The sequence below is a fragment of the Limulus polyphemus genome, unplaced genomic scaffold (genome assembly GCF_000517525.1).
Source record: "Limulus polyphemus unplaced genomic scaffold, Limulus_polyphemus-2.1.2 Scaffold2777, whole genome shotgun sequence".
Classification (NCBI taxonomy): domain Eukaryota; kingdom Metazoa; phylum Arthropoda; class Merostomata; order Xiphosura; family Limulidae; genus Limulus; species Limulus polyphemus.
Genome location: NW_013668387.1, coordinates 44,999 through 66,774, shown reverse-complemented (window position 1 = coordinate 66,774; position 21,776 = coordinate 44,999). Strand labels below are relative to the sequence as shown.

General features: G+C 34.0%; 1 protein-coding gene across 4 annotated transcripts in view; it reads left to right on the top strand.

The window, feature by feature from the left end:
- LOC106467883 (mpv17-like protein 2) overlaps positions 1 to 12,939 on the top strand; it is a 27,871-nt gene extending 14,932 nt beyond the window's left edge. For all 4 annotated transcript variants that reach the window (XM_022396093.1, XM_013928266.2, XM_013928267.2 and 1 more), the window contains 3 exons: positions 2,561 to 2,796; positions 3,788 to 3,916; positions 6,879 to 12,939. In XM_022396093.1, the coding sequence (XP_022251801.1) occupies positions 2,561 to 2,796; positions 3,788 to 3,916; positions 6,879 to 6,917 (404 nt within the window). In that variant the 3' untranslated portion in view covers positions 6,918 to 12,939. The remainder of the gene's footprint in view (positions 1 to 2,560; positions 2,797 to 3,787; positions 3,917 to 6,878) is intronic.
- The last annotated feature ends 8,837 nt before the right edge of the window (positions 12,940 to 21,776 follow it).

Sequence of the window (21,776 nt, the reverse complement as noted above, 5' to 3'; positions counted from 1 at the left end):
TGGATTTATACATACAGATGTTTTAGGGTCTCGTTTTGAAAATATTACAACTTTTGTAGGTGATCCTGTGTGCTAACTACTTAACCAGGATTTATACATACAGATGTGTTATATGTATATTTTTTATCTATTGCTATATATTTTCTCACAAAAGTAACTAAAATGTAAAAATTAAAAACTTAAATGACAAAGATAATTCTCTTTATTTCTCTTGGAGTAATACCGTAGAGAGCCATCTCATGATGTAACTTGATTGTTTACCTCAGGTTCTCACAAGCTGATTTATTACATAGAACGATAAGGAAGTTGTAAAAAGGTTAGCAGTTAGAATTATTTAATTATAATTGTTTTTTACAGTTTGCAGTCATTCTAGAAAAAAAAAAGTATTTTTTATTTTATTTCATATTTTAACTTCTTATCTACTGTACATTGATGATTTTGCTACATTTAGTGTTAGATAGAGAAAATAAGAAAGTACAAAGTACTTAGGATGAAGTAATTATACTCTGTCACTCAGACTGACTCAGGGAAGACTTCATAAGTTCACAGTCCAATATTTAGTGAAAATACTTTATTAAAAAAAAAGCCTAATTTTTACTGTAAAACAAATTTGTAATGTTTACCAGAAGCTTTTCAAATTTTGTGAAGTTACATTTAGTACATTCCGGGTTATAGTATGTATAATTGCATGGTTACCAGGGTTATAGTATGTATAATTGCATGGTTACCAGGGTTATAGTATGTATAATTGCATGGTTACCAGGGTTATAGTATGTATAATTGTATGGTTACCAGGGTTATAGTATGTATAATAGCATGGTTAGCAGGGTTATAGTACGTATAATTGCATGGTTACCAGGGTTATAGTATGTATAATTGCATGGTTACCAGGGTTATAGTATGTATAATTGCATGGTTACCAGGGTTATAGTACGTATAATAGCATGGTTACCTGTTGGTTACAAGGTTGATGAAATTGACTGAGCTTCTCTCCATACCTTAACCTGCTAACATTTAGTAGTAAAGCATCTTTTAACAACTAACTTAATCTACCACATTATTCCACTCCCACAACAAGACCCCATGTTGGGTGACAGTTTTTTTTATTTTTTTGGTGGGTGGTAGTAATTCCAACTTTGTTATTTTTGCTTCTGGTTTGAGTTGAACATGAGACCTCTCTTGAATCAGTTTACTGCTGTGCCTATTGAATTAAAGATCTTGCATGAAATGATGGATTCTAAGAAGGAAAAAAATTGTGATATCTTTCAATTTTCCATTTGTGTATTCATGATTTTTACTATGATTAATGTAGAGGGTAGAGAAAATAGTAGATAAGATATAATGTTTAACTGAAAAGAACTTTTCATATTCATTTAGAGGGTTCTAGAGAATATGCAAATGAAATATGAAAATTGTAAAATTACATGTATTTTTATTCTTGGTATGAAAATCACCTACTCTGACTGACTTGGTAAAGGCTTTGTAAATTCACAGACAAATATTTAATGAAAACACTTTATTAAAGAATCTGATCTTTTGTGTACAACAGACTGGTAATGTTTATTAAAAGGTTAGAATAGGGCTTTTTACAACAGAATGGTAACATTTACTAAAAGGTTAGGTTAGGTCTTCAGTGTACAACAGACTGGTAACATTTACTAAAAGGTTAGGTTAGGTCTTCAGTGTACAACAGACTGGTAACGTTTGCTAAAAGGTTAGGTCTTCATTGTACAACAGACTGGTAACATTTACTAAAAGGTTAGGTTAGGTCTTCAGTGTACAACAGACTGGTAACGTTTGCTAAAAGGTTAGGTCTTCAGTGTACAACAGACTGGTAACGTTTACTAAAAGGTTAGGTTAGGTCTTCAGTGTACAACAGACTGGTAACATTTACTAAAAGGTTAGGTTAGATCTTCAGTGTACAACAGACTGGTAACGTTTACTAAAAGGTTAGGTCTTCAGTGTACAACAGACTGGTAATGTTTACTAAAATGGTGCCTACGTTTGTGAAGACACACCTAGTACTACAGAGTTATAGTATGTATAATTCTGTATTCCAAGGTGGGTCATATGAACCAACTTCTTATTGGAACTGTTAGTCAATTGCATTCAACTAATCCCAAATGAGACTTGTATTGTTGGGATAGTCAAAACCAGTAATAAATGACATGCTAATTTTGATTGGTTGAATGTTTTCGTGAGTGGTGACACCAATAAGTTAAGCTGAGTAACCTTGAATTAATGAAAAATGATAATTAGAAATAATAATGACAATATTTCGATTACTTAGATAGTGGGAATATTTAAAAAGTGTAATACTTGAAACCACTGTTTTTTATTAGTTCGATATTTTCATGACATGAATCAGTTTAATTGTTATTTTAATTAATCAGTTGTTTTATTTAACCAATGTTCATAGGTAATTGATTAATCAAGTTAATCATCCAGCTGTGGGGATGTGTGTGTGCTTCTGACCTAACTCTTACATACAGTGCTATTGAAGTTGAAAAATACTATTAGCAATAGCAGTAAAATAATACCGATTATGTCCTTCTTTCAGTTGCCATGTCTACCAGTGGCATTGTGCTTGGAGCGCTGGGCCATTATTGGTATGGCATGCTGGACCGCAGATTTCCTGGTACAAAGGCTGTATCTGTGATTAAAAAACTTCTTTCTGAAATGGCTCTCAGTCCTCCATTTGCATTGGTCATGTTTCAGGGAGTTGGATTACTTGAGGGACGATCTCAGAGGCAGTGTTTCGAAGACTACAAGGAAAATATTTTTACAGTTCTAATGGTAATAAGCATGGAAATATTTACATGAAAATAGACGGGTATTTTTTTTATTTAAGAAACATGTTGTATTAAGGTTATACATATGTATCTATAAATTAATTGAGAAATACAAAATATTTCCTGTTTGTTGTAATCTTGACTAATCACTGGTTATTAATTATTATATTAAAGATAAAGAATTCTTGTTTCTTGAAGATCTAAAATAGCGTTTATATATCCTGATTTTTGTCACTGCATTAGTTAGAAAAGTACAAACTGTACTTCTAAAAGGTAAAAATAAATGTATTGAAGACAAAAGGTTTGTGGAGACATCACAATAGAGTTAAGTCTCAGAAGCTCGATTGTCTAGAACAAATATAACGAATCTTAAAGTAATAAAGAAAAACTAAATCAGTCCTAGCTTTTGGACAAATATATAAGCACTTCACATGCTGGATCCTCCACTGTGTCAGTGGTATGTTCCTACTTACAATGACAAAATTGGTGGGTTAATTATCTGTGGTGTACAGTGAAGATGGCTCATTGTGTAGTTTTGCATTAAAGAAATTCATAAAAAGGTACACAACACCATGAGCTCCAATTAGGATTAGCATTTGCATTTCTATTGAAATAACCTAGATAGACATAAAAGACTTCAATGATGGGGTGGATGAAGGCAGTCTAAGCAAATTAAGCCAGAAACTTGTGTGTTTTAAGTTAAACATCAGAACTGTTGTCACTTAGAAGAATTGCACAGAACTTTGAAAATTTTGAATTGGTTTTTTTTTTTTTGTTTTTTAAGATAGATATTTGGAAAGTAATGATGTGCTAAGAATTTGGAAAATACAAAGTGAACGTTTTATAATGCAAAAAAAATATTGAAAAAGTCTTTCAATTTGTTTCATGATTTTTTTTACTGTGATGAAAATGTGTAGTTATTAACGTAGTATTGTTTGGTTGAAAAACAAAAATTTTGCAAGTCCAGTAATTCTTTCATTGTTTTTTATTTTCAGTTTGACTACTCATTTTTTCTGCCATTCCAAACCCTTAATTTCATCTTTCTTCCTCCTCGGTTTAGAGTTGGATATGTGGGAACTTTAACACTAATTTATGATATATTTATGTCATACATTATTCATAAGGTAAGTACGTAGTTAACATCATGTTATTTGTTACAAGAAAGAAACTTTGATATGATCTTCCTTATAGCTACAGTACAGAGGTTAGTTATAAAAATGATTTTAAGCCTCACCACATCGTTACAGACCAGTCCTCGTATTTGATGACCTTGTATCTTAACAATAGCTCTGCGGCATAATTTCAATTGCAAAAGACCCAGTTGTAATGCTTTCATCACACCACTCTTCCAAGCTAGCTTTTCATAATCCACCTAGCATATGAGATGGCAGTTTCTTGGTGACTGTTTCAGCAGTAAGATCACACAGAAGTCCATAGACACTGTCTGGTGACTTGACTGATAAGTCTTCAAATGGAATAGTATGAATACCCATTTTGTTCTCCAGGTATGTGATGATTGAAAGGTAGGTATGACTGGAAGCCTTACACTGGTGAACCGTTATCCTGCTGGCCTTGTTTCCAGGTGAAGATTTTAACATTTTCTGGGATACTTGGACAGCATTTGCCACTGAACTTTGTGCCACATGTTACTATGGCTGAGTTTCAACTTGTTTCAGGTCTCTTTCTGGATGGTCCTGGTGCCTCAAGTTGTTCCATATTCCTTTGTTTTCCATGGAAATTCTATATCCTCAGTGTGAGCACATTTTTATGATCTGAGTATCTTACATTGGAAAGGACTGTTACCCTTTTAAAAATGATGATGACTCTTTGGTAGCATTGCACTACCTAAAAATGCCAAACAGCATCAAAACGTAGACCTGGTATACACCATTCAACAGTAACTTCATATCAGTTGCGGTTTTTAAATGACTTGTTGATTTGTTATATTAAAATCATTTCAGTATATACGTATTCAGCTCTGTATATAAATATAGATTAAATCCAAATATTGAGCACTTTTGAAAAGTGGTCTCTTCTTCTTTAGAAACTTGATGAACTCTAGATTTTGGTTTATTTTAGGATGTTTTTAATCACTTCGGGGTGATCCACAAAACTATGTTAATTCTTTAAGGAGAGTCATTCGTTTACAAATTAAACTCAACACATGTTTATTAATCACTTATCATATTAATTTATTCTTAACTGGGTTTAAGAAGAGTTTAACTCAAACTGACCTTTAGACTTCTGTGCATGTCCAAGTACTGTATACAGAAATTGATATACTTCTGCTTAGCTGACCATTAAATATCAGGACTAGGTACTAAACTGTTTAGGTAACTGTACGATGGAAAAAAGTACTTTTATTCCTCGCGTGAACATCAACTTGATGTTATCCATTCACAGATGTATCTTGATACTTTAGTAAAACATTGGATTTTTTGTGTACAACGAGACCTTTACATTTTACTAAAAGTTTGCCACATTTTGTCTAGATACACACAAGTTCAAAATTATAGTCAACAATCCTTCTCATATACATTCAACAGTCAACATTCCTTCAATACTAATGGACTGACCCTGTGTACATTTGGGTTAAAATATGATGTGTATCTACAAGATTTGATTTTATTGTTGCCAAGCCTTATCAATATGATTTGCTTTTATTTTTGTTTCTGTTTTCTTGTATACCAATTGTAGTTGGTAGCATTTTGTTGCATATTTATGAAAACTAGATTGATGTCTCATAATTATTAAGATCTATAGAGTATCATTTTTTAACAGGTTTCACATTCTGTGTTAGTATTATACTAAAATTATACTAAATATTTTTATTCAGCTAGTCTGGCCAAAATAATGTTAGTTATGTTGTCGCAAGTTGTTTTAATTTGTGATTTAATGGTTTGAACCATGCAGATTGTCTGGGGATGTAAATGTTTTTATTTAGACCATTTTCAAGTGTTAGTTTGATCAGATAATATATTGGCTTTTTTAGATGAGTAATTTTTTTCACTGAATTCTTTGTAATTTTTTTTAGGTTATTGTTTTGTTAATTTCAACTTGATATGATGTAAAAATTTTAAGTTGTTTCAATGAGTATAATCTTTAAGTTGTTTCAATGAGTATAATCTTTAAGTTGTTTCAATGATTATAATCTTTAAGTTGTTTCAATGAATATAATCTTTAAGTTGTTTCAATGAGTATAATCTTTAAGTTGTTTCAATGAGTATAATCTTTAAGTTGTTTCAATGAGTATAATCTTTAAGTTGTTTCAATGAGTATAATCTTTAAGTTGTTTCAATGAGTATAATCTTTAAGTTCTTTCAGTGAGTATAATCTTTAAGTTGTTTCAATGAGTATAATCTTTAAGTTGTTTCAATGAGTATAATCTTTAAGTTCTTTCAGTGAGTATAATCTTTAAGTTGTTTCAATGAGTATAATCTTTAAGTTGTTTCAATGAGTATAATCTTTAAGTTGTTTCAATGAGTATAATCTTTAAGTTGTTTCAATGATTATAATTTTTAAGTTGTTTCAATGAGTATAATCTAATATGAAAATGTCCTGAATAAATGACAACATCTTTATAAAAATAAAAGCAATTTACTATCAGCTTCTTCAACATTGATCTCAGGCCTCAGCTAAGGCCTAAATGGCCTGGTGGTTAGATAATTCAACTCACAATGTGCTGGTCACAAGTTTGAATTCCATCACTGAATGTGCTTGCCTTTTCATCTGTGGGGGGCATTATAATGTGAAGGTCAATCTAATTTTTTGTTGGTAAAAGATTTATTGGTGTTGACTAGCTGCTGTCTGTCACTTCTAAATTAGAGACGGCTAGTTCAGATAGCCCTCAGTTGGTTTTACTTCAAAAACAAACAGGTCTCAGTTTGTGAATGAAGAAGCTGTTAGATCATTGTTAAAGAAACTGCCTTTACTTTTATAAAAATGTTGCTGTTTCAGTGCAGTATTTTAAATTTATTTTGCTTATCTGGGTAGTTATTCAGAAAAACACAATATGTTTGATTTAGTTATACATTAATGGTGTAGAAAGTCATAAACTGATACTGATATTTCCTTTCATTTCTACAGGAGGACACCATGGGGCATAGACACGTCACAGCAGGTTAATTCTCAACTTAATTTTACCGAAGTAAAGATATAGTACATTATTAGATTCAATGAAATGGGCTTGTTGAACATCATATTAGGAAGTATTCTACATCAATGATGGTTTGTAGGAATTTAGCTCTTGACTTATTTGTTATTAATTAGTGTTAAAAACTTCTGTGAACAAGGTGATGGAATGTTTAATTTCATACAAGTGATGAGTCCCCACCCCCACCCCACAGAAGTGTAAGATAGAACTGTTTAAACCCTATCATATATGTGTTTGAGTGCTGATAATTTTACAAAATTAAAGAGAAAATACATTGTGGTAAATACATTATTGCAAATTTTTACGTTTAAAATACTTTTTGTGTAATGAAAACTAAACCATTGTTTTAAAGATGTTGTTACTTGTAAAACATCTTGGGTCCATTTTTTATTGTTAGAAATTTACTCAGAAAAGTATAACCATTTTTTTCTGTGACACTATGTTTTGATTTTTTTTTTCCATATAAGATGTAGTACGATCCAAACTCTTGTTCCGAGTATATTCTTCTTTTACCTGTTTATCATTTTGTAGGTTATAATTGATTTAGTTTTAAATCACTTTCTGCTTTTGTTTGAGATAAAATTAATGATTAACTTTCCTCGGGCTTCAAACTGATAATAATTTAGTAAACTAGTTTTGATAGAATATATCAGTTTACACTTTTGTATTATCACTGGCCAGCGACGTAGCCTGTTGTTGTTTTGGGGGGATAGGGTATTCAATATAGCAGTTTCAGCCAACTCAAGTTTTTGTAAAACTAAATGAAACAATGATTTTTTCTAAGTTTATTTGTGCAATGCTCTATATAGAAGCACATTAAATGAATAAAAGATTACATAAGGAAGGTCTTTTCTGGTGTAGCATTGAGTAAAAAATCAACCAAAACTGTGAATTACAGACTGTGAAGGTGTGTATTTATGAACCATGTGAATTCCCCTCCAGCTGTGTTGGTACCAAATAATGTGATTTAGTCACAAAAGTAAATTTTTTTCTATGAAAAAAATGCTGTAACTATTTAATTATTACATGTAATAAGTTTCAGTGAAATACTGTCGTGACTGAGGTTACATAATCCAATCATGTAGAGCAATTGGTTGCTTGGAGTTCCTGTTGTGTGTGACGAATGATTGGTATTTGTAATATCTGCTATTTTGTTTTACTGTTTTCTTAAACTAATAGCTCGTATGTAAAGTTAAATATTGATACTCAAAACTGTTTTTAAAAGCTCACAAAGTTTTGGACATAACATACCAATATTCAATCTGTATTTTGAATTCTGTTTCACTTCTTTATATGCATTTCTTCATTCCTTTTTGTTGTTGTTGTTTAAAGATACAAGCTGTTGAGTAAGTCATTCCATGTTGTACCTTTTGACTCACCTGTGTGAGTTTTGTTTCTTTTTTTATGGGGGGTGGGATGCAGCTTTTAATGATGTTCTTACTTGTCACAGATTTAACATGATTCTCTTATCGTAAACTGAACTAGAGTCACTTCTTTATAATTGCTGTTACTAGAACATGTCTAAATAATCTCCAGAGGTTATGTAACTTCAGAAGCTAAACTTATTTAACTGTCAGTGTATGAAGCAAACCTGTTTTAATGAATCTTTTATAAAAATATTCACTCTAATAAATATAGTTCCACACTTCTATATGTGATTGAAAGTTTTAATTCTTGTTTTTGATTCAGTTTAAAATGGTGTGTCCTCACAATATTCAGTATGGTCGGGAAACGGTAAAAAGAAGACTTGCCCTTGTTTTTATGTCAAGTTCAGACTTATAGCACTGTCAGAGGTTAACAGTTGATCAGCCATTAAATGTTTTTAAGGTATCTTGGAATTTTGGGTGTCCCGAAATAAATGAAATTTTGTTTCTCATGTGTTTCATATGAATAAGTTCCAGCCAGTAAATGATTGCATTTATAGATCAATATCCATCTTCTGCATGCAGCATTGTATGTTTCTGATGATGCAAGAAACAGTGTTACAGTATAGCAGTAACATTGGTTTATAAAGTTTAAAAGATGTAAATAGAACTGATTTATTAACACTTGGATTATGAGTTGAAGAGTGACCAAACAAGCATCAGAGATAGAAAAAATCATGCTGGCCATGAACCGTAGTAAATGATAGATAACTGCAATAGTGCTTGAAATTATCAGAAATGGAAGACAGTTCGATGTCAGAGATATTCTGTCTGTGGAAACCTGTATTTATAAAAGATCTCTGTTGTAAGGGTTCTAAGAATATTAAATTAATGCAACAACACAGATTAGGCATTAGTAATTGGTTAATACCAGTATTACAGTGTTAAAGGGGGGGGGGGTCCATTCCATGGCAAGAGTATTACAGGTATTGGTTGTTGGTTGAATTAATTTAAGCCTGAAACTAAAATGTCATATGATTGGCCTATAGGAAAATAATATCCTGTTTCTTTCTGAATAACCTAATAATTGTAAATTACAAAACTTGGCAAAAATGAATTTTTAGTCACCTAAGCTAATTTAATGGAATATGCTTCACTTCAGTTTTAATTTTGCTAGATGTGTCGTGTGGGATTTCAACTGTTTAAATGGGTTATTATGTTTAGTGCATGGCTGGTAATTGGACTAAAATATGTTTAGACTTAGGTTATTAGCGTATTCAAGAAATAAAAATGAACATATTAAGTAGATAAAGCTTGGTTAGTACTTGTAAACCAAGTCCTTCAAGTGTGATGGATCTTCATGACGATGTTTTTTGTTGGTAGCAAATACAGTTGTATTAAATACTACAAAAAAATAACTGCTTTTTTTTCTGTACAACAGAATAAATCAATGCCAGTTTAGCACTTAATCCAGAATTGAAAATTGATATTTTAATTGCTGTGTGCATGCTAGAAACATCTATATGAAACTATAGCACAAAACTAATGTTATCACATAGGTGACCTGTACATACTGGCCAAAAAAAATAGAAGCCTCTCCTTCATATTGCTTTGGGCCACCTAACGACAGCTCAAATGCACTGTGGCAGGGGTTCCATAAGACATTGGAGGATAGCCAACTCTATTTCTTCAACTGTCCAACCTTTAACTTTTGAATGGTTGTGGGCTATGCTTCTTCACTGCACATACCACAGATTATCAATAAAATTGAGATCTGATGACTGTGGTGGCCCGCATAGATGCCGAAGTTTTGTATCAGTGTGGACGGGAGCATTGCCGTCCTGAAAGTAGCCATCATTGTTGGGTAGAAATGAGGCACTGCTGGGTGCACTTGGTCTGATACGATGCTCGGGTGTTCCCCAGGTGTGAATCGTCCCTTCTGCATTATCGGAAGGCAAAATCCATGAATATTCCTCACAGCGATGCTTCACCACCAGTGACCTGAACATTAGAAATGACATGAAGAGTTTCTAATTTTTTAACCAGTGTGTGCACACATCAGAAATAGGGCAGCCAATGGCTGTCTGTAGTACATAATACAGACTTGCACTTGGGGTTACAAAATTCTTTTATTTTATTAAACATAATGCCTTAGATCAGTTATCCTCAAAATGTGGTATGTGTACTGCTAATGTTATGTGGAGCCTAATGTCTAATTCTTGTTTAGAGTAACTCGTTAAAAAAAAAAATTATGTATAGTTATAGATAAGTAGAAGCAATTTTTAAAGAAAATCAAAGACATTTTATCTAGAGGGGCTTTAAAGTTTAAATTTAAAAAATGCCTTCTATTGTGAGATGACTGTAGAAATTTCATCACAACACCAAATGGTTTTGATGTTCACTTCTTTGAGTATGAAACTGATATTTGAAAGAATCCATAAATAGGTATTGGTGAAAATATAAGAATTTAGTTTCTGTTAGAATAATGTTATGACACAAATGTAGCAAAACTTGCAGGGTCCTTGTAGTATTAAAAAGTCATTGATAATTTAATGGAGAATAATCTAGAACATAGAAGCACCTGAAGTAAGACATGATACTCTAGTCTAGTCCTCAGAAAGTATTTAAAATCCTTATTACTATATGGACTTGTAGTTATTCGAAAAGTACAGTTGTAGAACACTTAACATTAAAACTGCCAAGATGATAAGGAAAAGTAACCATCTAAATGTTGCCTACTGATTTGTGTTTCCTGTTGTGTTCCATATCTTCAACTTAACTATTCTTCTGTAATGTGCAACATTGTTGGTCGTCCTTGACAAGTTCTCACCTGATTTAAACCACTTTTTCCTTTTCAAAGCATTATCCTTGCATTGGTTGTGAGATCATCGATTGTTGGATAGTAAATCCGAATAATTAATTATTAAAGCTGTGTAAATTAATGGTCTACTTCAGCCACGGGCCAACTATTGTGTAGTGATTGAAGTATCAGGCTGCAGACAGGAGGGTCCGAGGTTCAATATGTGATACCGCTAAACACTATTCTTTCAATGGGTGACCATGTTATTAAAGACACAGTCAATCCCATTATCTGGTTCAAGGAACTAGACAAACCCTCTATAGCAGCAGACACTATTAGCTGGCTGCTTTAAGTGTGGTCAGTAACTCAAAATTTGGGATTGATATACCTGAATCCTAGGGATTTTGACCAGGCCATTTAGCCCAGTTTTACATGGGTCTTTGGTGTACATTTTAACATGTGGCCAATGGCTTATATTAACTAGATTACTAATAGAAAAATTAAATATAAACCACTCAGCCATGTCCATTAACAAACCACCACTACGAAAGCTACTAGATTTAAAGCATTGTTCATGTTTGACATTCATTGGTATAAAAAAATCAGTCAGTCCAGTTATTAAACAAATAGTATGTTATAAAACCTACCAGTAGGTGGCCTTATTGATGTATTGTTAGAGTAAATGTTAATTGGGGAGATATTTTTAACCCTATTATTATGTGATTTAATAAATTTGCTAAGCAGTTATAGACAATGAAACGACCTATTACTTTGGATAAGCTATTTTTAGAAAATAAGGCTGTTATTATTGAACCAGTTGCCGTGTTACAGGTTCTTATTTTGTTGTTGTTGCTCACCAAAGGTAAAATTGAAAATATAATCTGTGACGTAAAGACCTAATGCATCTGCTGTGGCGTGAAGTTTGGGTCAGCAAATCAAAGTATTAGAGTAATGATTCGTATAATGGTGGTGTGTATATAATATTTATGGTGTTTTAAATGCTTTTGAAATCACCATTTAGTAATCTAAGTTTATTTAGCTGTATGAATAATATTGTGGCATTATGCCTAATTTATTATTCCGAATTATACAGTGGCTCAGGGCGTGTATTGGTGCCTCTTAGGTATTTATGTAAATATGTATATACACTTTCTGTTAAGTTAGGAAGTGTTTTTACAATTGGTCTAGATAACTGATTCCCAGCCTGTGACATGCGTACTTCTGGGTGTAGGTGGGGGCATAGGGTATGCGAGAACCTTTGAAAAACGTTAAAAGGTATCAACTAGCTAAGTTTTTTGTGTCAGGGCTATACAGCACTGGTTGAAAGGTTTGGGGTACGTGGCATAACAAAAAAATTGAGAACCACTGATTTAGAATATTTCTGTGAATATTTAAAGTTATGAAAAATAAAAAAAAACGAGTTCTTGAACACAAATTCGACATTATGTTAATTTTGTGGTTTTAATAGAGCCGTAATTTGACATTTTGAAGCCACTTTCTTTGGGACTTGAAGTTCCAATTGGTGAAGTGTGTATCTTTGTAAGAAGGAAAGTGTGATGAATTATTGTAAGTGTTTGCTTAACCAATCTGATGCTACTATCTACCACTACCTACCGAGAAGAGAAGTTGTCTGGTGTAACGTACGCCCCCTACTGGAAATCCGATATTAATAGTTATTTTACGACAAACTTGTAATCATTGGATAAGAAGTACATAAAAATAGAATATTGTTTCAGAAGTACCACTTGATACTTGTAACTACTTTATGAACAACCAGTAATAATATTGTTATCCTTTGTAGTAGCTCAAATAAAACTTTGATTTTTTGTATTCTTGTTGTGGGTTTCAAATTACACTTTGCCGGAACATTTGCATGAAATATCACGTGCATTAAGAATACATTTCCCTGTGGCTCAGCGGTAAGCTTGAGGGCTTATAACGCTAAACATTCACGAACTTCTCTCTTATAAATACAAACATTTAAGTTATTTACTTCTGTATATAGTTGCAGAGGTTAATTATTAAAATTACTTCTAAAAATACGATACATTACCACTAAGTAGAGTAATAAAATATAACATCAAGCTGTCAGTTGAATATCTGTTAAGGTCGTTTCCAGTGTAATCTCAAGATAGTACCAAAAGGTGGCACTACACGTTAAGTTTAATGTCGTTTCCTGCGTAATTCCGCCCCCCAGTGGCACAGCGGTATGTCTGCGGATTTACAACGCCAGAATCCGGGTTTCGATACCCGTGGTGGGCGGAGCACAGATAGCCCATTGTGTAGCTTTATGCTTAATTTCAAACAAACAAACAGCGTAATTCCAAAATAGAACCAAAACTTGTCAAAAGGTAGCATTACACGTGCTAAGTTATTCTTTTGGACTTTGATGGTTTACTGGAACACGTGTTCGGTATATTGAAGCTATAGGCCTCGTAAAACACTATAAAAACATCATTTTGGGATCGAGATGGTTTCCTCTTCGTGTTAATACACTGTAGTCGTGAAAGTTCCCTGGAATACTAAAGTCAAATTTGTTGAAATAAAGGTTTTTGTGAATGTTGTGTGTGTACTGAGGATCTTAAAACTGTAGAAATACAGAAAGAAAACGATGAACCATTAATATGGTTTGTGTATAGGCTATGTGGATGTGAAACATAGTATAAATAATTGTATTTAAAAATGTTTAAACTTTATTGATTTATAACACTTTCATAGCTCGCTTAAAACATAAATATATGAATGTACACTTAATAGCAGCAAGACAAAATAACGTAAAGCCAATTTTATAATTATTGTATATACATTTATAACATTACAATGCTCGACAAATGTTCTAACGTTCACTTGTATGATAAAAGAAGGGTACAACACTACGATCTACATTTGAAAGGGGAACAGTAACTTTTTTTTTCTCATTATTACAACAAAGTATTTTTTCAGCTTTGGAGACCCACTTGATGCTCTATTTATAACCATGTTTACATCGTCAAACTTGTTAGTTTCATAGCAGTGCTGTCCATCAGGGTGTCAGTGACTTGTGTATTACGACCTATGAGAAGCCAGCTTATGGTGCACGTGGTTGACAGGTTGATCTACATTCACAAACGTCTGTTTTATCACTAATATTCTTGTGCAGCTGGTTCTTTAATCTTTCTTGTATTTAGAATATTTCTGTTGAAAATATTAAATTGCACTCAAAAGCACTGAGTAATGGACTAAATAGAAAACGAGACATTCATACGTCATTCTGACAAAGAACTTAAACTTTTATTACCAAGTTTTTTATTAGTTTGTGATAGATTGCACATCAAAACTTATACATATATGAATTCAGTCAAATGGCACTAGTATATGATATATATTACTGTAATTTAGGAAACCATGTAGATACGAATGTTTAACACAACTGTTGCCCTCTCAGCTGTTGGGGTGTTATAATGTAACTGTCAATCCCACAGTTCACTGGTAAAGAATAACCCAAAAATTGGCTATAGTTTATCACCTCTAAGTTGGGAAAGGCTGGTACACACAATCCTGGAATTTTTGCACAAAATACAAAAGAAAGATATGTGTGCACAATAACCCCTAGTTTTAAACCAATAGACTAGAGGAAAGGCAGCTAATCAACAGCATACATAATAAATTCTTGGGCTATTTTATCTGACTGAAAAGAGAGATCTTATCGCCAGCCTCAGAGTATGGTGTGCATTTGTGGGGCAGTGGGACTCGAACCATACATCTTTGGATCACCAGTTCGAGCATGCTACCTACTAAATCACGCGTGGTAATTTCATACAGATCTCATAACGACAAAGAAACTGCTCAATAAAACAATAACGACAAAGTAGCTACTGAATTAAACAATTAACTACCAGTGCACTACATCCACCCTCCCTTTTTTTACTTGAATGCGACCCACATTCTTCCTTGCAGTACAATGTACATAGTTTAAATACCACATATGTTTGTTCAAATTTTAAAACATGGTGTAACTGATGAATTTAAATAGGGTATTATGGGTAATAGATATAAAATGTCTCCCGATGGAACAGCATAAGTTTACTGACTTATAACGCTAACATAATTAAACAATGTTGAGAAACATAATCAGAGTGTCTTTCTGAGTACGAAACAAGTCGAGTTAACATCGTTCGCAGAAAACAAAAATTTCCTAACTGTAGTTCAGTATTCAGACGTTGCTTCATTGTGTCGATAGATGGTGCTGTATCAGTGGAAGACTTTAGAAAACATTTGTACACACAGTTATCAATAGCATTACTATAATAAAATAAACAAGAAACACAAAAAACTTGACTGTCATGACTTAAGGCACGTTTTTTATGCCTCTTAGCGTGATAAACTTTCAATTTTAAAATTAGTTCTACACTGATTGAAATGTATGTAATAAATAAAACAAACCTGCTATATAGAGCAAAGCCACTTTGGGCTATCTGTTGTGTCCATCGCAGAAAATTGAACCCCAGCAGGGGGCTTCCTCTGTGCAAAAACTTCCCCACGGAAGTATAGTATTTTCCATTTTGTCGAATTTTAATTCATTCCCTTCAACTTCACCCCCACCCCACTGGTGGAAAGGTCTGGGTTCAACTGTTTCTAATTCACTGATAATTCTGAAGACTGCAAATGTTCATTAAAAAGAGAAAGATCTGTTTATTGATAGTACAGCAGCAATGCACGAGTTGGGCGTGGTGGTGGTGAAACGCAGCGCTCCCTATGCGGTGTTCAGAAGTTGAACGAAAGCAACTATTCCAGATAAAATAGACGCTCGGATATCTGAAATCTAATCTTTCCAAGTGAAACCAGTTTTTATCATCATATAAAAAAGAAAAGGTTTGTTTGATGTTAAGCCCAAACCTACACAATGGGCTATCTGTGCTGTGCCCACCACGGATATCGAAACCCGATTTCTAAAATTATAAGCATTCAGAATTGTCGTTAGGAGGCGCTATGGAATGGGCAACATTGTTTCAAATCCCATACTGAGCGTCAAAGTTATGAAGACACAATACGATCAACAACAAATATACATATTTATACTTTACATATTAAACACGAGATCTTATTTTATTTATTGTTAATACAAAAATTTGTTTGGACGTCATTCAAACAAAAAGGTCACGAGACCACGTAATAATATTACACAACTTATTTTTTAAACATTTGATAAAATATACAAAGTAAGTGTAAGATAAGGCGTAATTTAGTTATTATTTTCATAGTAATGTATTAGATAGTAAGACGTTATTGACACCAACTTCCGTTTACAAATTTATAGAAAATTATTCTACACACATCGCAACCAACAAAATATTGTTACGACAGCGGGGGTCACGTGACGCTAGTAACACGTCATATTCTCGAAGGTTCGTAAATGCTCGAGTGTTTTCTAGATATGCGGTATTCATGTATATAAGACCGCCAAGAAGTGACGGCAACGATGGAATGTAATTGAATTGCAGACAGAGATAGAGACTGACGATCGAATCGAGCACGTGAGTCGTTCGTTGTGAATTATAGCGTTTGTTATAGTGTGACTGTGGAAATTAAGTGTATTGCAAAGTTGTATTCAGAGAGAATAAACCAGTTTTATTTAAAAAAGGACTTGTATCGCTAAAGTTTTTTCGGAAAGAATTTTTACGGAAAATTATCTAACGACCAGACACGTAACATTATCAATAATTGAAGTATGATATAATATAAAAAGGAAGATTTTTTTTTCTGAAAACGCTCAGGTTATCAGATTTTTTTAACTGCAATATATATTTATTATATTTTAAGCAGTTATAAAGAATTATTGACCACTACGGGTATGATGTCATGAAAGACAAAATGTCGCACTAGCATGCAGGGGGTGTTTCGCAGCTGTGGAAGTTTTAGTTTTTTTTTTAACATAAACGGTTGAGTCGTTTGGACAGAGGAACTCAAATTCGTATGTTTTAGTAAGCACTTTTTTCGTTTTCTTTTACCCGCATATTATGTTTGATTTGAGGCAATTTAAACAAGAATACTTATTAACCTCTTTGGGCATTAGTCCCATTACCGAGAAAGCTCCGTCGAATTTTATAAACACCGTTTTGTAAATTATATTTATGCGCCAAATTGCTCATCTGTTCGTCACTTTGTTGTCACAGCTCTGAGTTTTAAAAATTGTAAGGAGATAACACCAACATACAATCAGTATTTTATATATTCTTATTAAGAACACCGATGTCCATTTATAATTTATATTGAAAAGTAATTTTTTTATGCACAAAGCTGCATAAATGGCTCTTTGTACTGTGCCTAATGCAGGGATCGAACCACAAATTTAACGTTAGGAGACCAAGGATTTGAATTTCGAGCAAAGATACTCAAGAGCTACGTTAGCTGTCCCTAATTTAGCATACTAGGGGGGAGGTAATTAGTTAACACTACCCACCGCCAACTCTTGGGCAACTCTTTACTAACGAATAGTAGGATTGAACGGCACTAATGTCACGCGACCACGCCTGAAAGGTGGAGCATATTCGGTGACGGGGATTCGAACCTGCGATCTGCAGGAACTCTGAAAGATTTGAAAACATTTTGACAATTTCACTGTTAAACTGTTGAAGAAAAATTATTAAATTAACCAAATTTCTTTCGGTATTTGAAATGTATAGACAGAATTGTTGCCGTTAATCGTTTAAAAGTAGCCGCGTAGACGGCGTGTGTTGTTGGTTCGTTGCCCTCCCTTTGCTCAGCAGTACGAAATTAGCGACGCAAGATGTCTCTGACCCGTCTGTTCAGTTGAAGCAAGAAAGATTGTTTGTTTGTAGTTAAGCATAAAGCTTCACAATGGGTCATCTGTGCTCTGGCCACCACAAGCATCTAAACCCGGTTTTTAGCGTTGTGAGTCCGCAGACTTACCTTAAGAAACAAGAGGGAATCCTCAATAGTCGCGGCATTTGAAATTTAGTCAGGATTAGAGTAAATTAATTTTAGATTACTTTTTTTTTCCTTTTTATTAGTTACATTTTTGTGCGCCAGCTTTACCAAGCGTGGGGCGTGCGTATACCCGATTCGATTTTATTACCAGCCTACCCTCAAATTCAAATTATTTTAAGCAGGATTAGAACAAATTAATCTATGAAACCTTGGGCGTGGTCAAATATGTCAATCGAAAGGGTTTGACCTCCTGAGTCCAAAGCTGTAATTAGATCTCAAATTGATCAAGATATGACGGAGCTATGAGCTAGAAGTTTGTATTTGAAAAACTCAGAGCCGTTCTATGAGCCGTTATGCCGCGGCTAAAAAGTGAAAGGTTTTCAATCTTGCTCTGCGTGTTGTAATTTGGTTTTGTGTAGATTCATAAAACAAAAATATAGTTTAAAATACAAATGTCCCAAAAAAAAAGGTATCAATTTTTGTAAGATAATGATTTTGTTTTTAAACTCAAATCTGTATGATGAGTTACATGCGCTGTGCATACCGAAGGGACATGACCCTTTTAATGCAATGTGCTCTCAATTTTACCACTGAGCCTTCAGAGGATCTGTAAAGTAATGACAAATTAAATCTTTAAAAATGACAGTAGAGACTTACTCATTTCAAAGCGCCCTCTAGACTTAGAAAAGTGGTTCGTTTTATAATTACAAATACGGTTTGATCTATTTCTCTAAACGTGATATCAATTAAAAATCAGGATGGACATTCAAAAGAGAATTTTTTTCTTTGGAGGCAGAAATCGAACTTTATTGATATACGTTTCAGAAAGGCTCTGTTGCAACTGGGATGGACGAACACGAAAGACAAAACGGTGACCTATAACATTTCAAAAACCCGATAACCCGAGCGACTTTACTAAGTAGTCATCCTTCGTAAAATTTAAAGTTATCACTCATGAAGAAGTAAAAATACAAAAAATAACACAAGTTATAGGAGTTCATTAACTGTGGCTCGTGTACTTCTTTGATCTTCCTTCTGTTCCAAATGTTATGAATATAAAGTTGATTTAATTGTATTCATCATCATACTGAACACCAGCGCTTCTGTAATTTGGTGACGCTGCTTGAGACCGTGAAGGTGCCCCATAAACGTTGGGGTTATATCTAATGGGTCTCCTACCTCTTGAATCACCTTCCTCTTGAGGGCGCAACTGACTCAGAGGAATGCTGGGAACCTGAGGAAGCTTTGGAGCTTTAAGAGAAGGGCGTGAAGATTGTTGGGGTATATAAGCGATGGTCTGAGGCCTTGTTTGAGGTGATGGGGCATTACCATAAGAGCTAGGTTTAGGAGCGGGTCTTGGTGCTGGTGCAGAGTTACCAGGAGGAGCTGCTGGGAATCCAAAGTGAGTAGGAGAAGGAGGTCCTCGTAGAAACTCTTCAGGGTAATACCTCTTATAGTAACGCGCTGTTTTGTTGGGCCCGTCGTAGTCGATTGGCTAGTGGAGGAAAATAGTCATATCATCAAAAATATATATTTCAAGTAAATAGATATTACAATAATTTAATTACTGGCAATTATTTAGGGTAGAAAAAATACTTGTGAAAGATACCAACTTTTTAACTCAAACAGTAAACTTACAACGAAAGTTTGTACAGAATTACATACATATCGTGCTATTACAGAGATTAAGCTTAACGACTTGAAAGTACACCCTAAAAATACCTTTGTGCACTAACTTACGATGTTATTGTCATTTCATTTAAGAATTCACTTAAAATATGATCGTTTCCTATTCGAGGATTTATGTTTCGATAAGTAATAGCGTGAAGTATCAGCTGCGGTTACGAGAAAACATGTTTATTATGTTATTGTAATAAAACATTGGTTACTTTGTACAAGTAGTCGTTGACCACGTGGAACTTTTCTGACCGATCACATATGTCTTGATCGGATGGCACGCAGTTCAGATGAACCTGGTGAAACACCGTACCCGCGGGGCACATCCACGAGTGACTAGCGCCCCCTACACAGTAGTGGAAGACCCGGCAGTTCACGCTTTCATCGGCGTAGTAGCCGTCTTTCTTCCCCGAGCAACCAAATTTGGAATCTGCCAGAAGTAAAGACAAGGGATCAGGGGTAGTGGGTTTCTCCTCTTCTTCACCATAACCACCATCTCTATCAAGGGACTGCCGAGGTGCGCTGCCATACTGAAAGAGGTAAAAATGTGTCATAAGAGTTGCAAGAGTAAAGTGAAATGTAACCACGTTTAATAACACAGAATTGGTGCTTTGTAAATATCTTTGGAATTTAGGGCAGAAAAACAACAGCTTTGTACTTGAGTAACCTTAACAAGACTCAATATTATCATTAGGGTTAAACTTCAATAATTTCAATCAGACTCAGTGTTCTCACCAAGGTTAAGCTTGAATAATTTCACTCAGACTCAGTATTCTCATTAGGGTTAAAGTAGGGTAATTTCATTCAGACTCAGTATTATCATTAGGGTTAATTGCGGTTTTCTCTAATCAGTATAAATGATTGAGATACATATTGAGGTGTATCAGGAAAGCATTTTTATTCTGGAGGGAGGGTGCAATTCTTCCAAGTCTTGGAAAATATTGAGTATAATGTTTTGATATTATATGTTAACATAATATTTTAAGCCTAAAAATGTGTTGGACAATCTACTCACTATGAAACTTTAAGGGAGGGGCACGTATTGAAAAATTATTAGAGGGGGGAGATCTCGTAGTTTTTTTTTTCTCATAAATCACGTAATGGGAAAAAAATAAAAACATTTAAAAGATGAAGTTTTTACAATACCTTTAGTACACTCGAGTGAACAGTTGTTTCGTTTGATTCGATATACTTGGTGAATGTCACACATTTTCATGAACGCCACTTTTTTTTTATTTGGATCAAGCACAAATTCGCTTCAAGAAGTCCCCAACGCTAAAATCCGGGTTTAAGTCCAGATAGGCCATTGAATAGCTTTGCACTAAGAACAGTTCTAAGTTCTAATAGGTACACGTTAGATTTGCAAGAATATCTAACATGTACTTTTTCAATGAATATTTACAAGTTTGGCTTTTTTCATTTTATTTATCTAATTGTGAAAATTCAAATATTTGTTGGTTTTGGCACAAAGCTACAAAACTGGCTATCTGCATCGTGCCGGTTGCAGAGATCCAACCCCGAATTTTAGCGTATTAGACTAACGACAGTAGTGTAGAACATTACCTGTGGCCCAGCAATAACTTGTTTTCTTGGACTACCACGTGGTGGTGAATAGGCCTGCACAGGCTGGGCCTGAAACTGACGTTGTGGAGCCTGGTAAAGCCCACTGGCTCCCTGATTACCCGTGCTTCTTTGACCTGATAGTTGGTAGCCCGCTTGACGCTTTTCCTGGTAGTAAGAAACAACAAACTATCATTAGTCTGAAATAAGAGCATGAGAACAATTTAAATCTGTCTGGTTTCCTCTGTTCGTACATGACAAGGAAGCTTACCGAACCGTGTTCATGCGTGGAGAAACTGACTTATAACATTCCAAGTTACATAACTAGTTGAGATAATTGTGGTTTTTTTGTTTTTCAAGTGCCAAGCTACACATTGGGCTACCTGCGCTGTGCCTACCACGGGTATCGAACCCTGATATTTAGCGTTATAATTTGTTTGTAGTTAAGCGCTTGTTTGTTTGTTTGTAATTAAGCACAAAGCTACACAATGGGCTATCCGTGC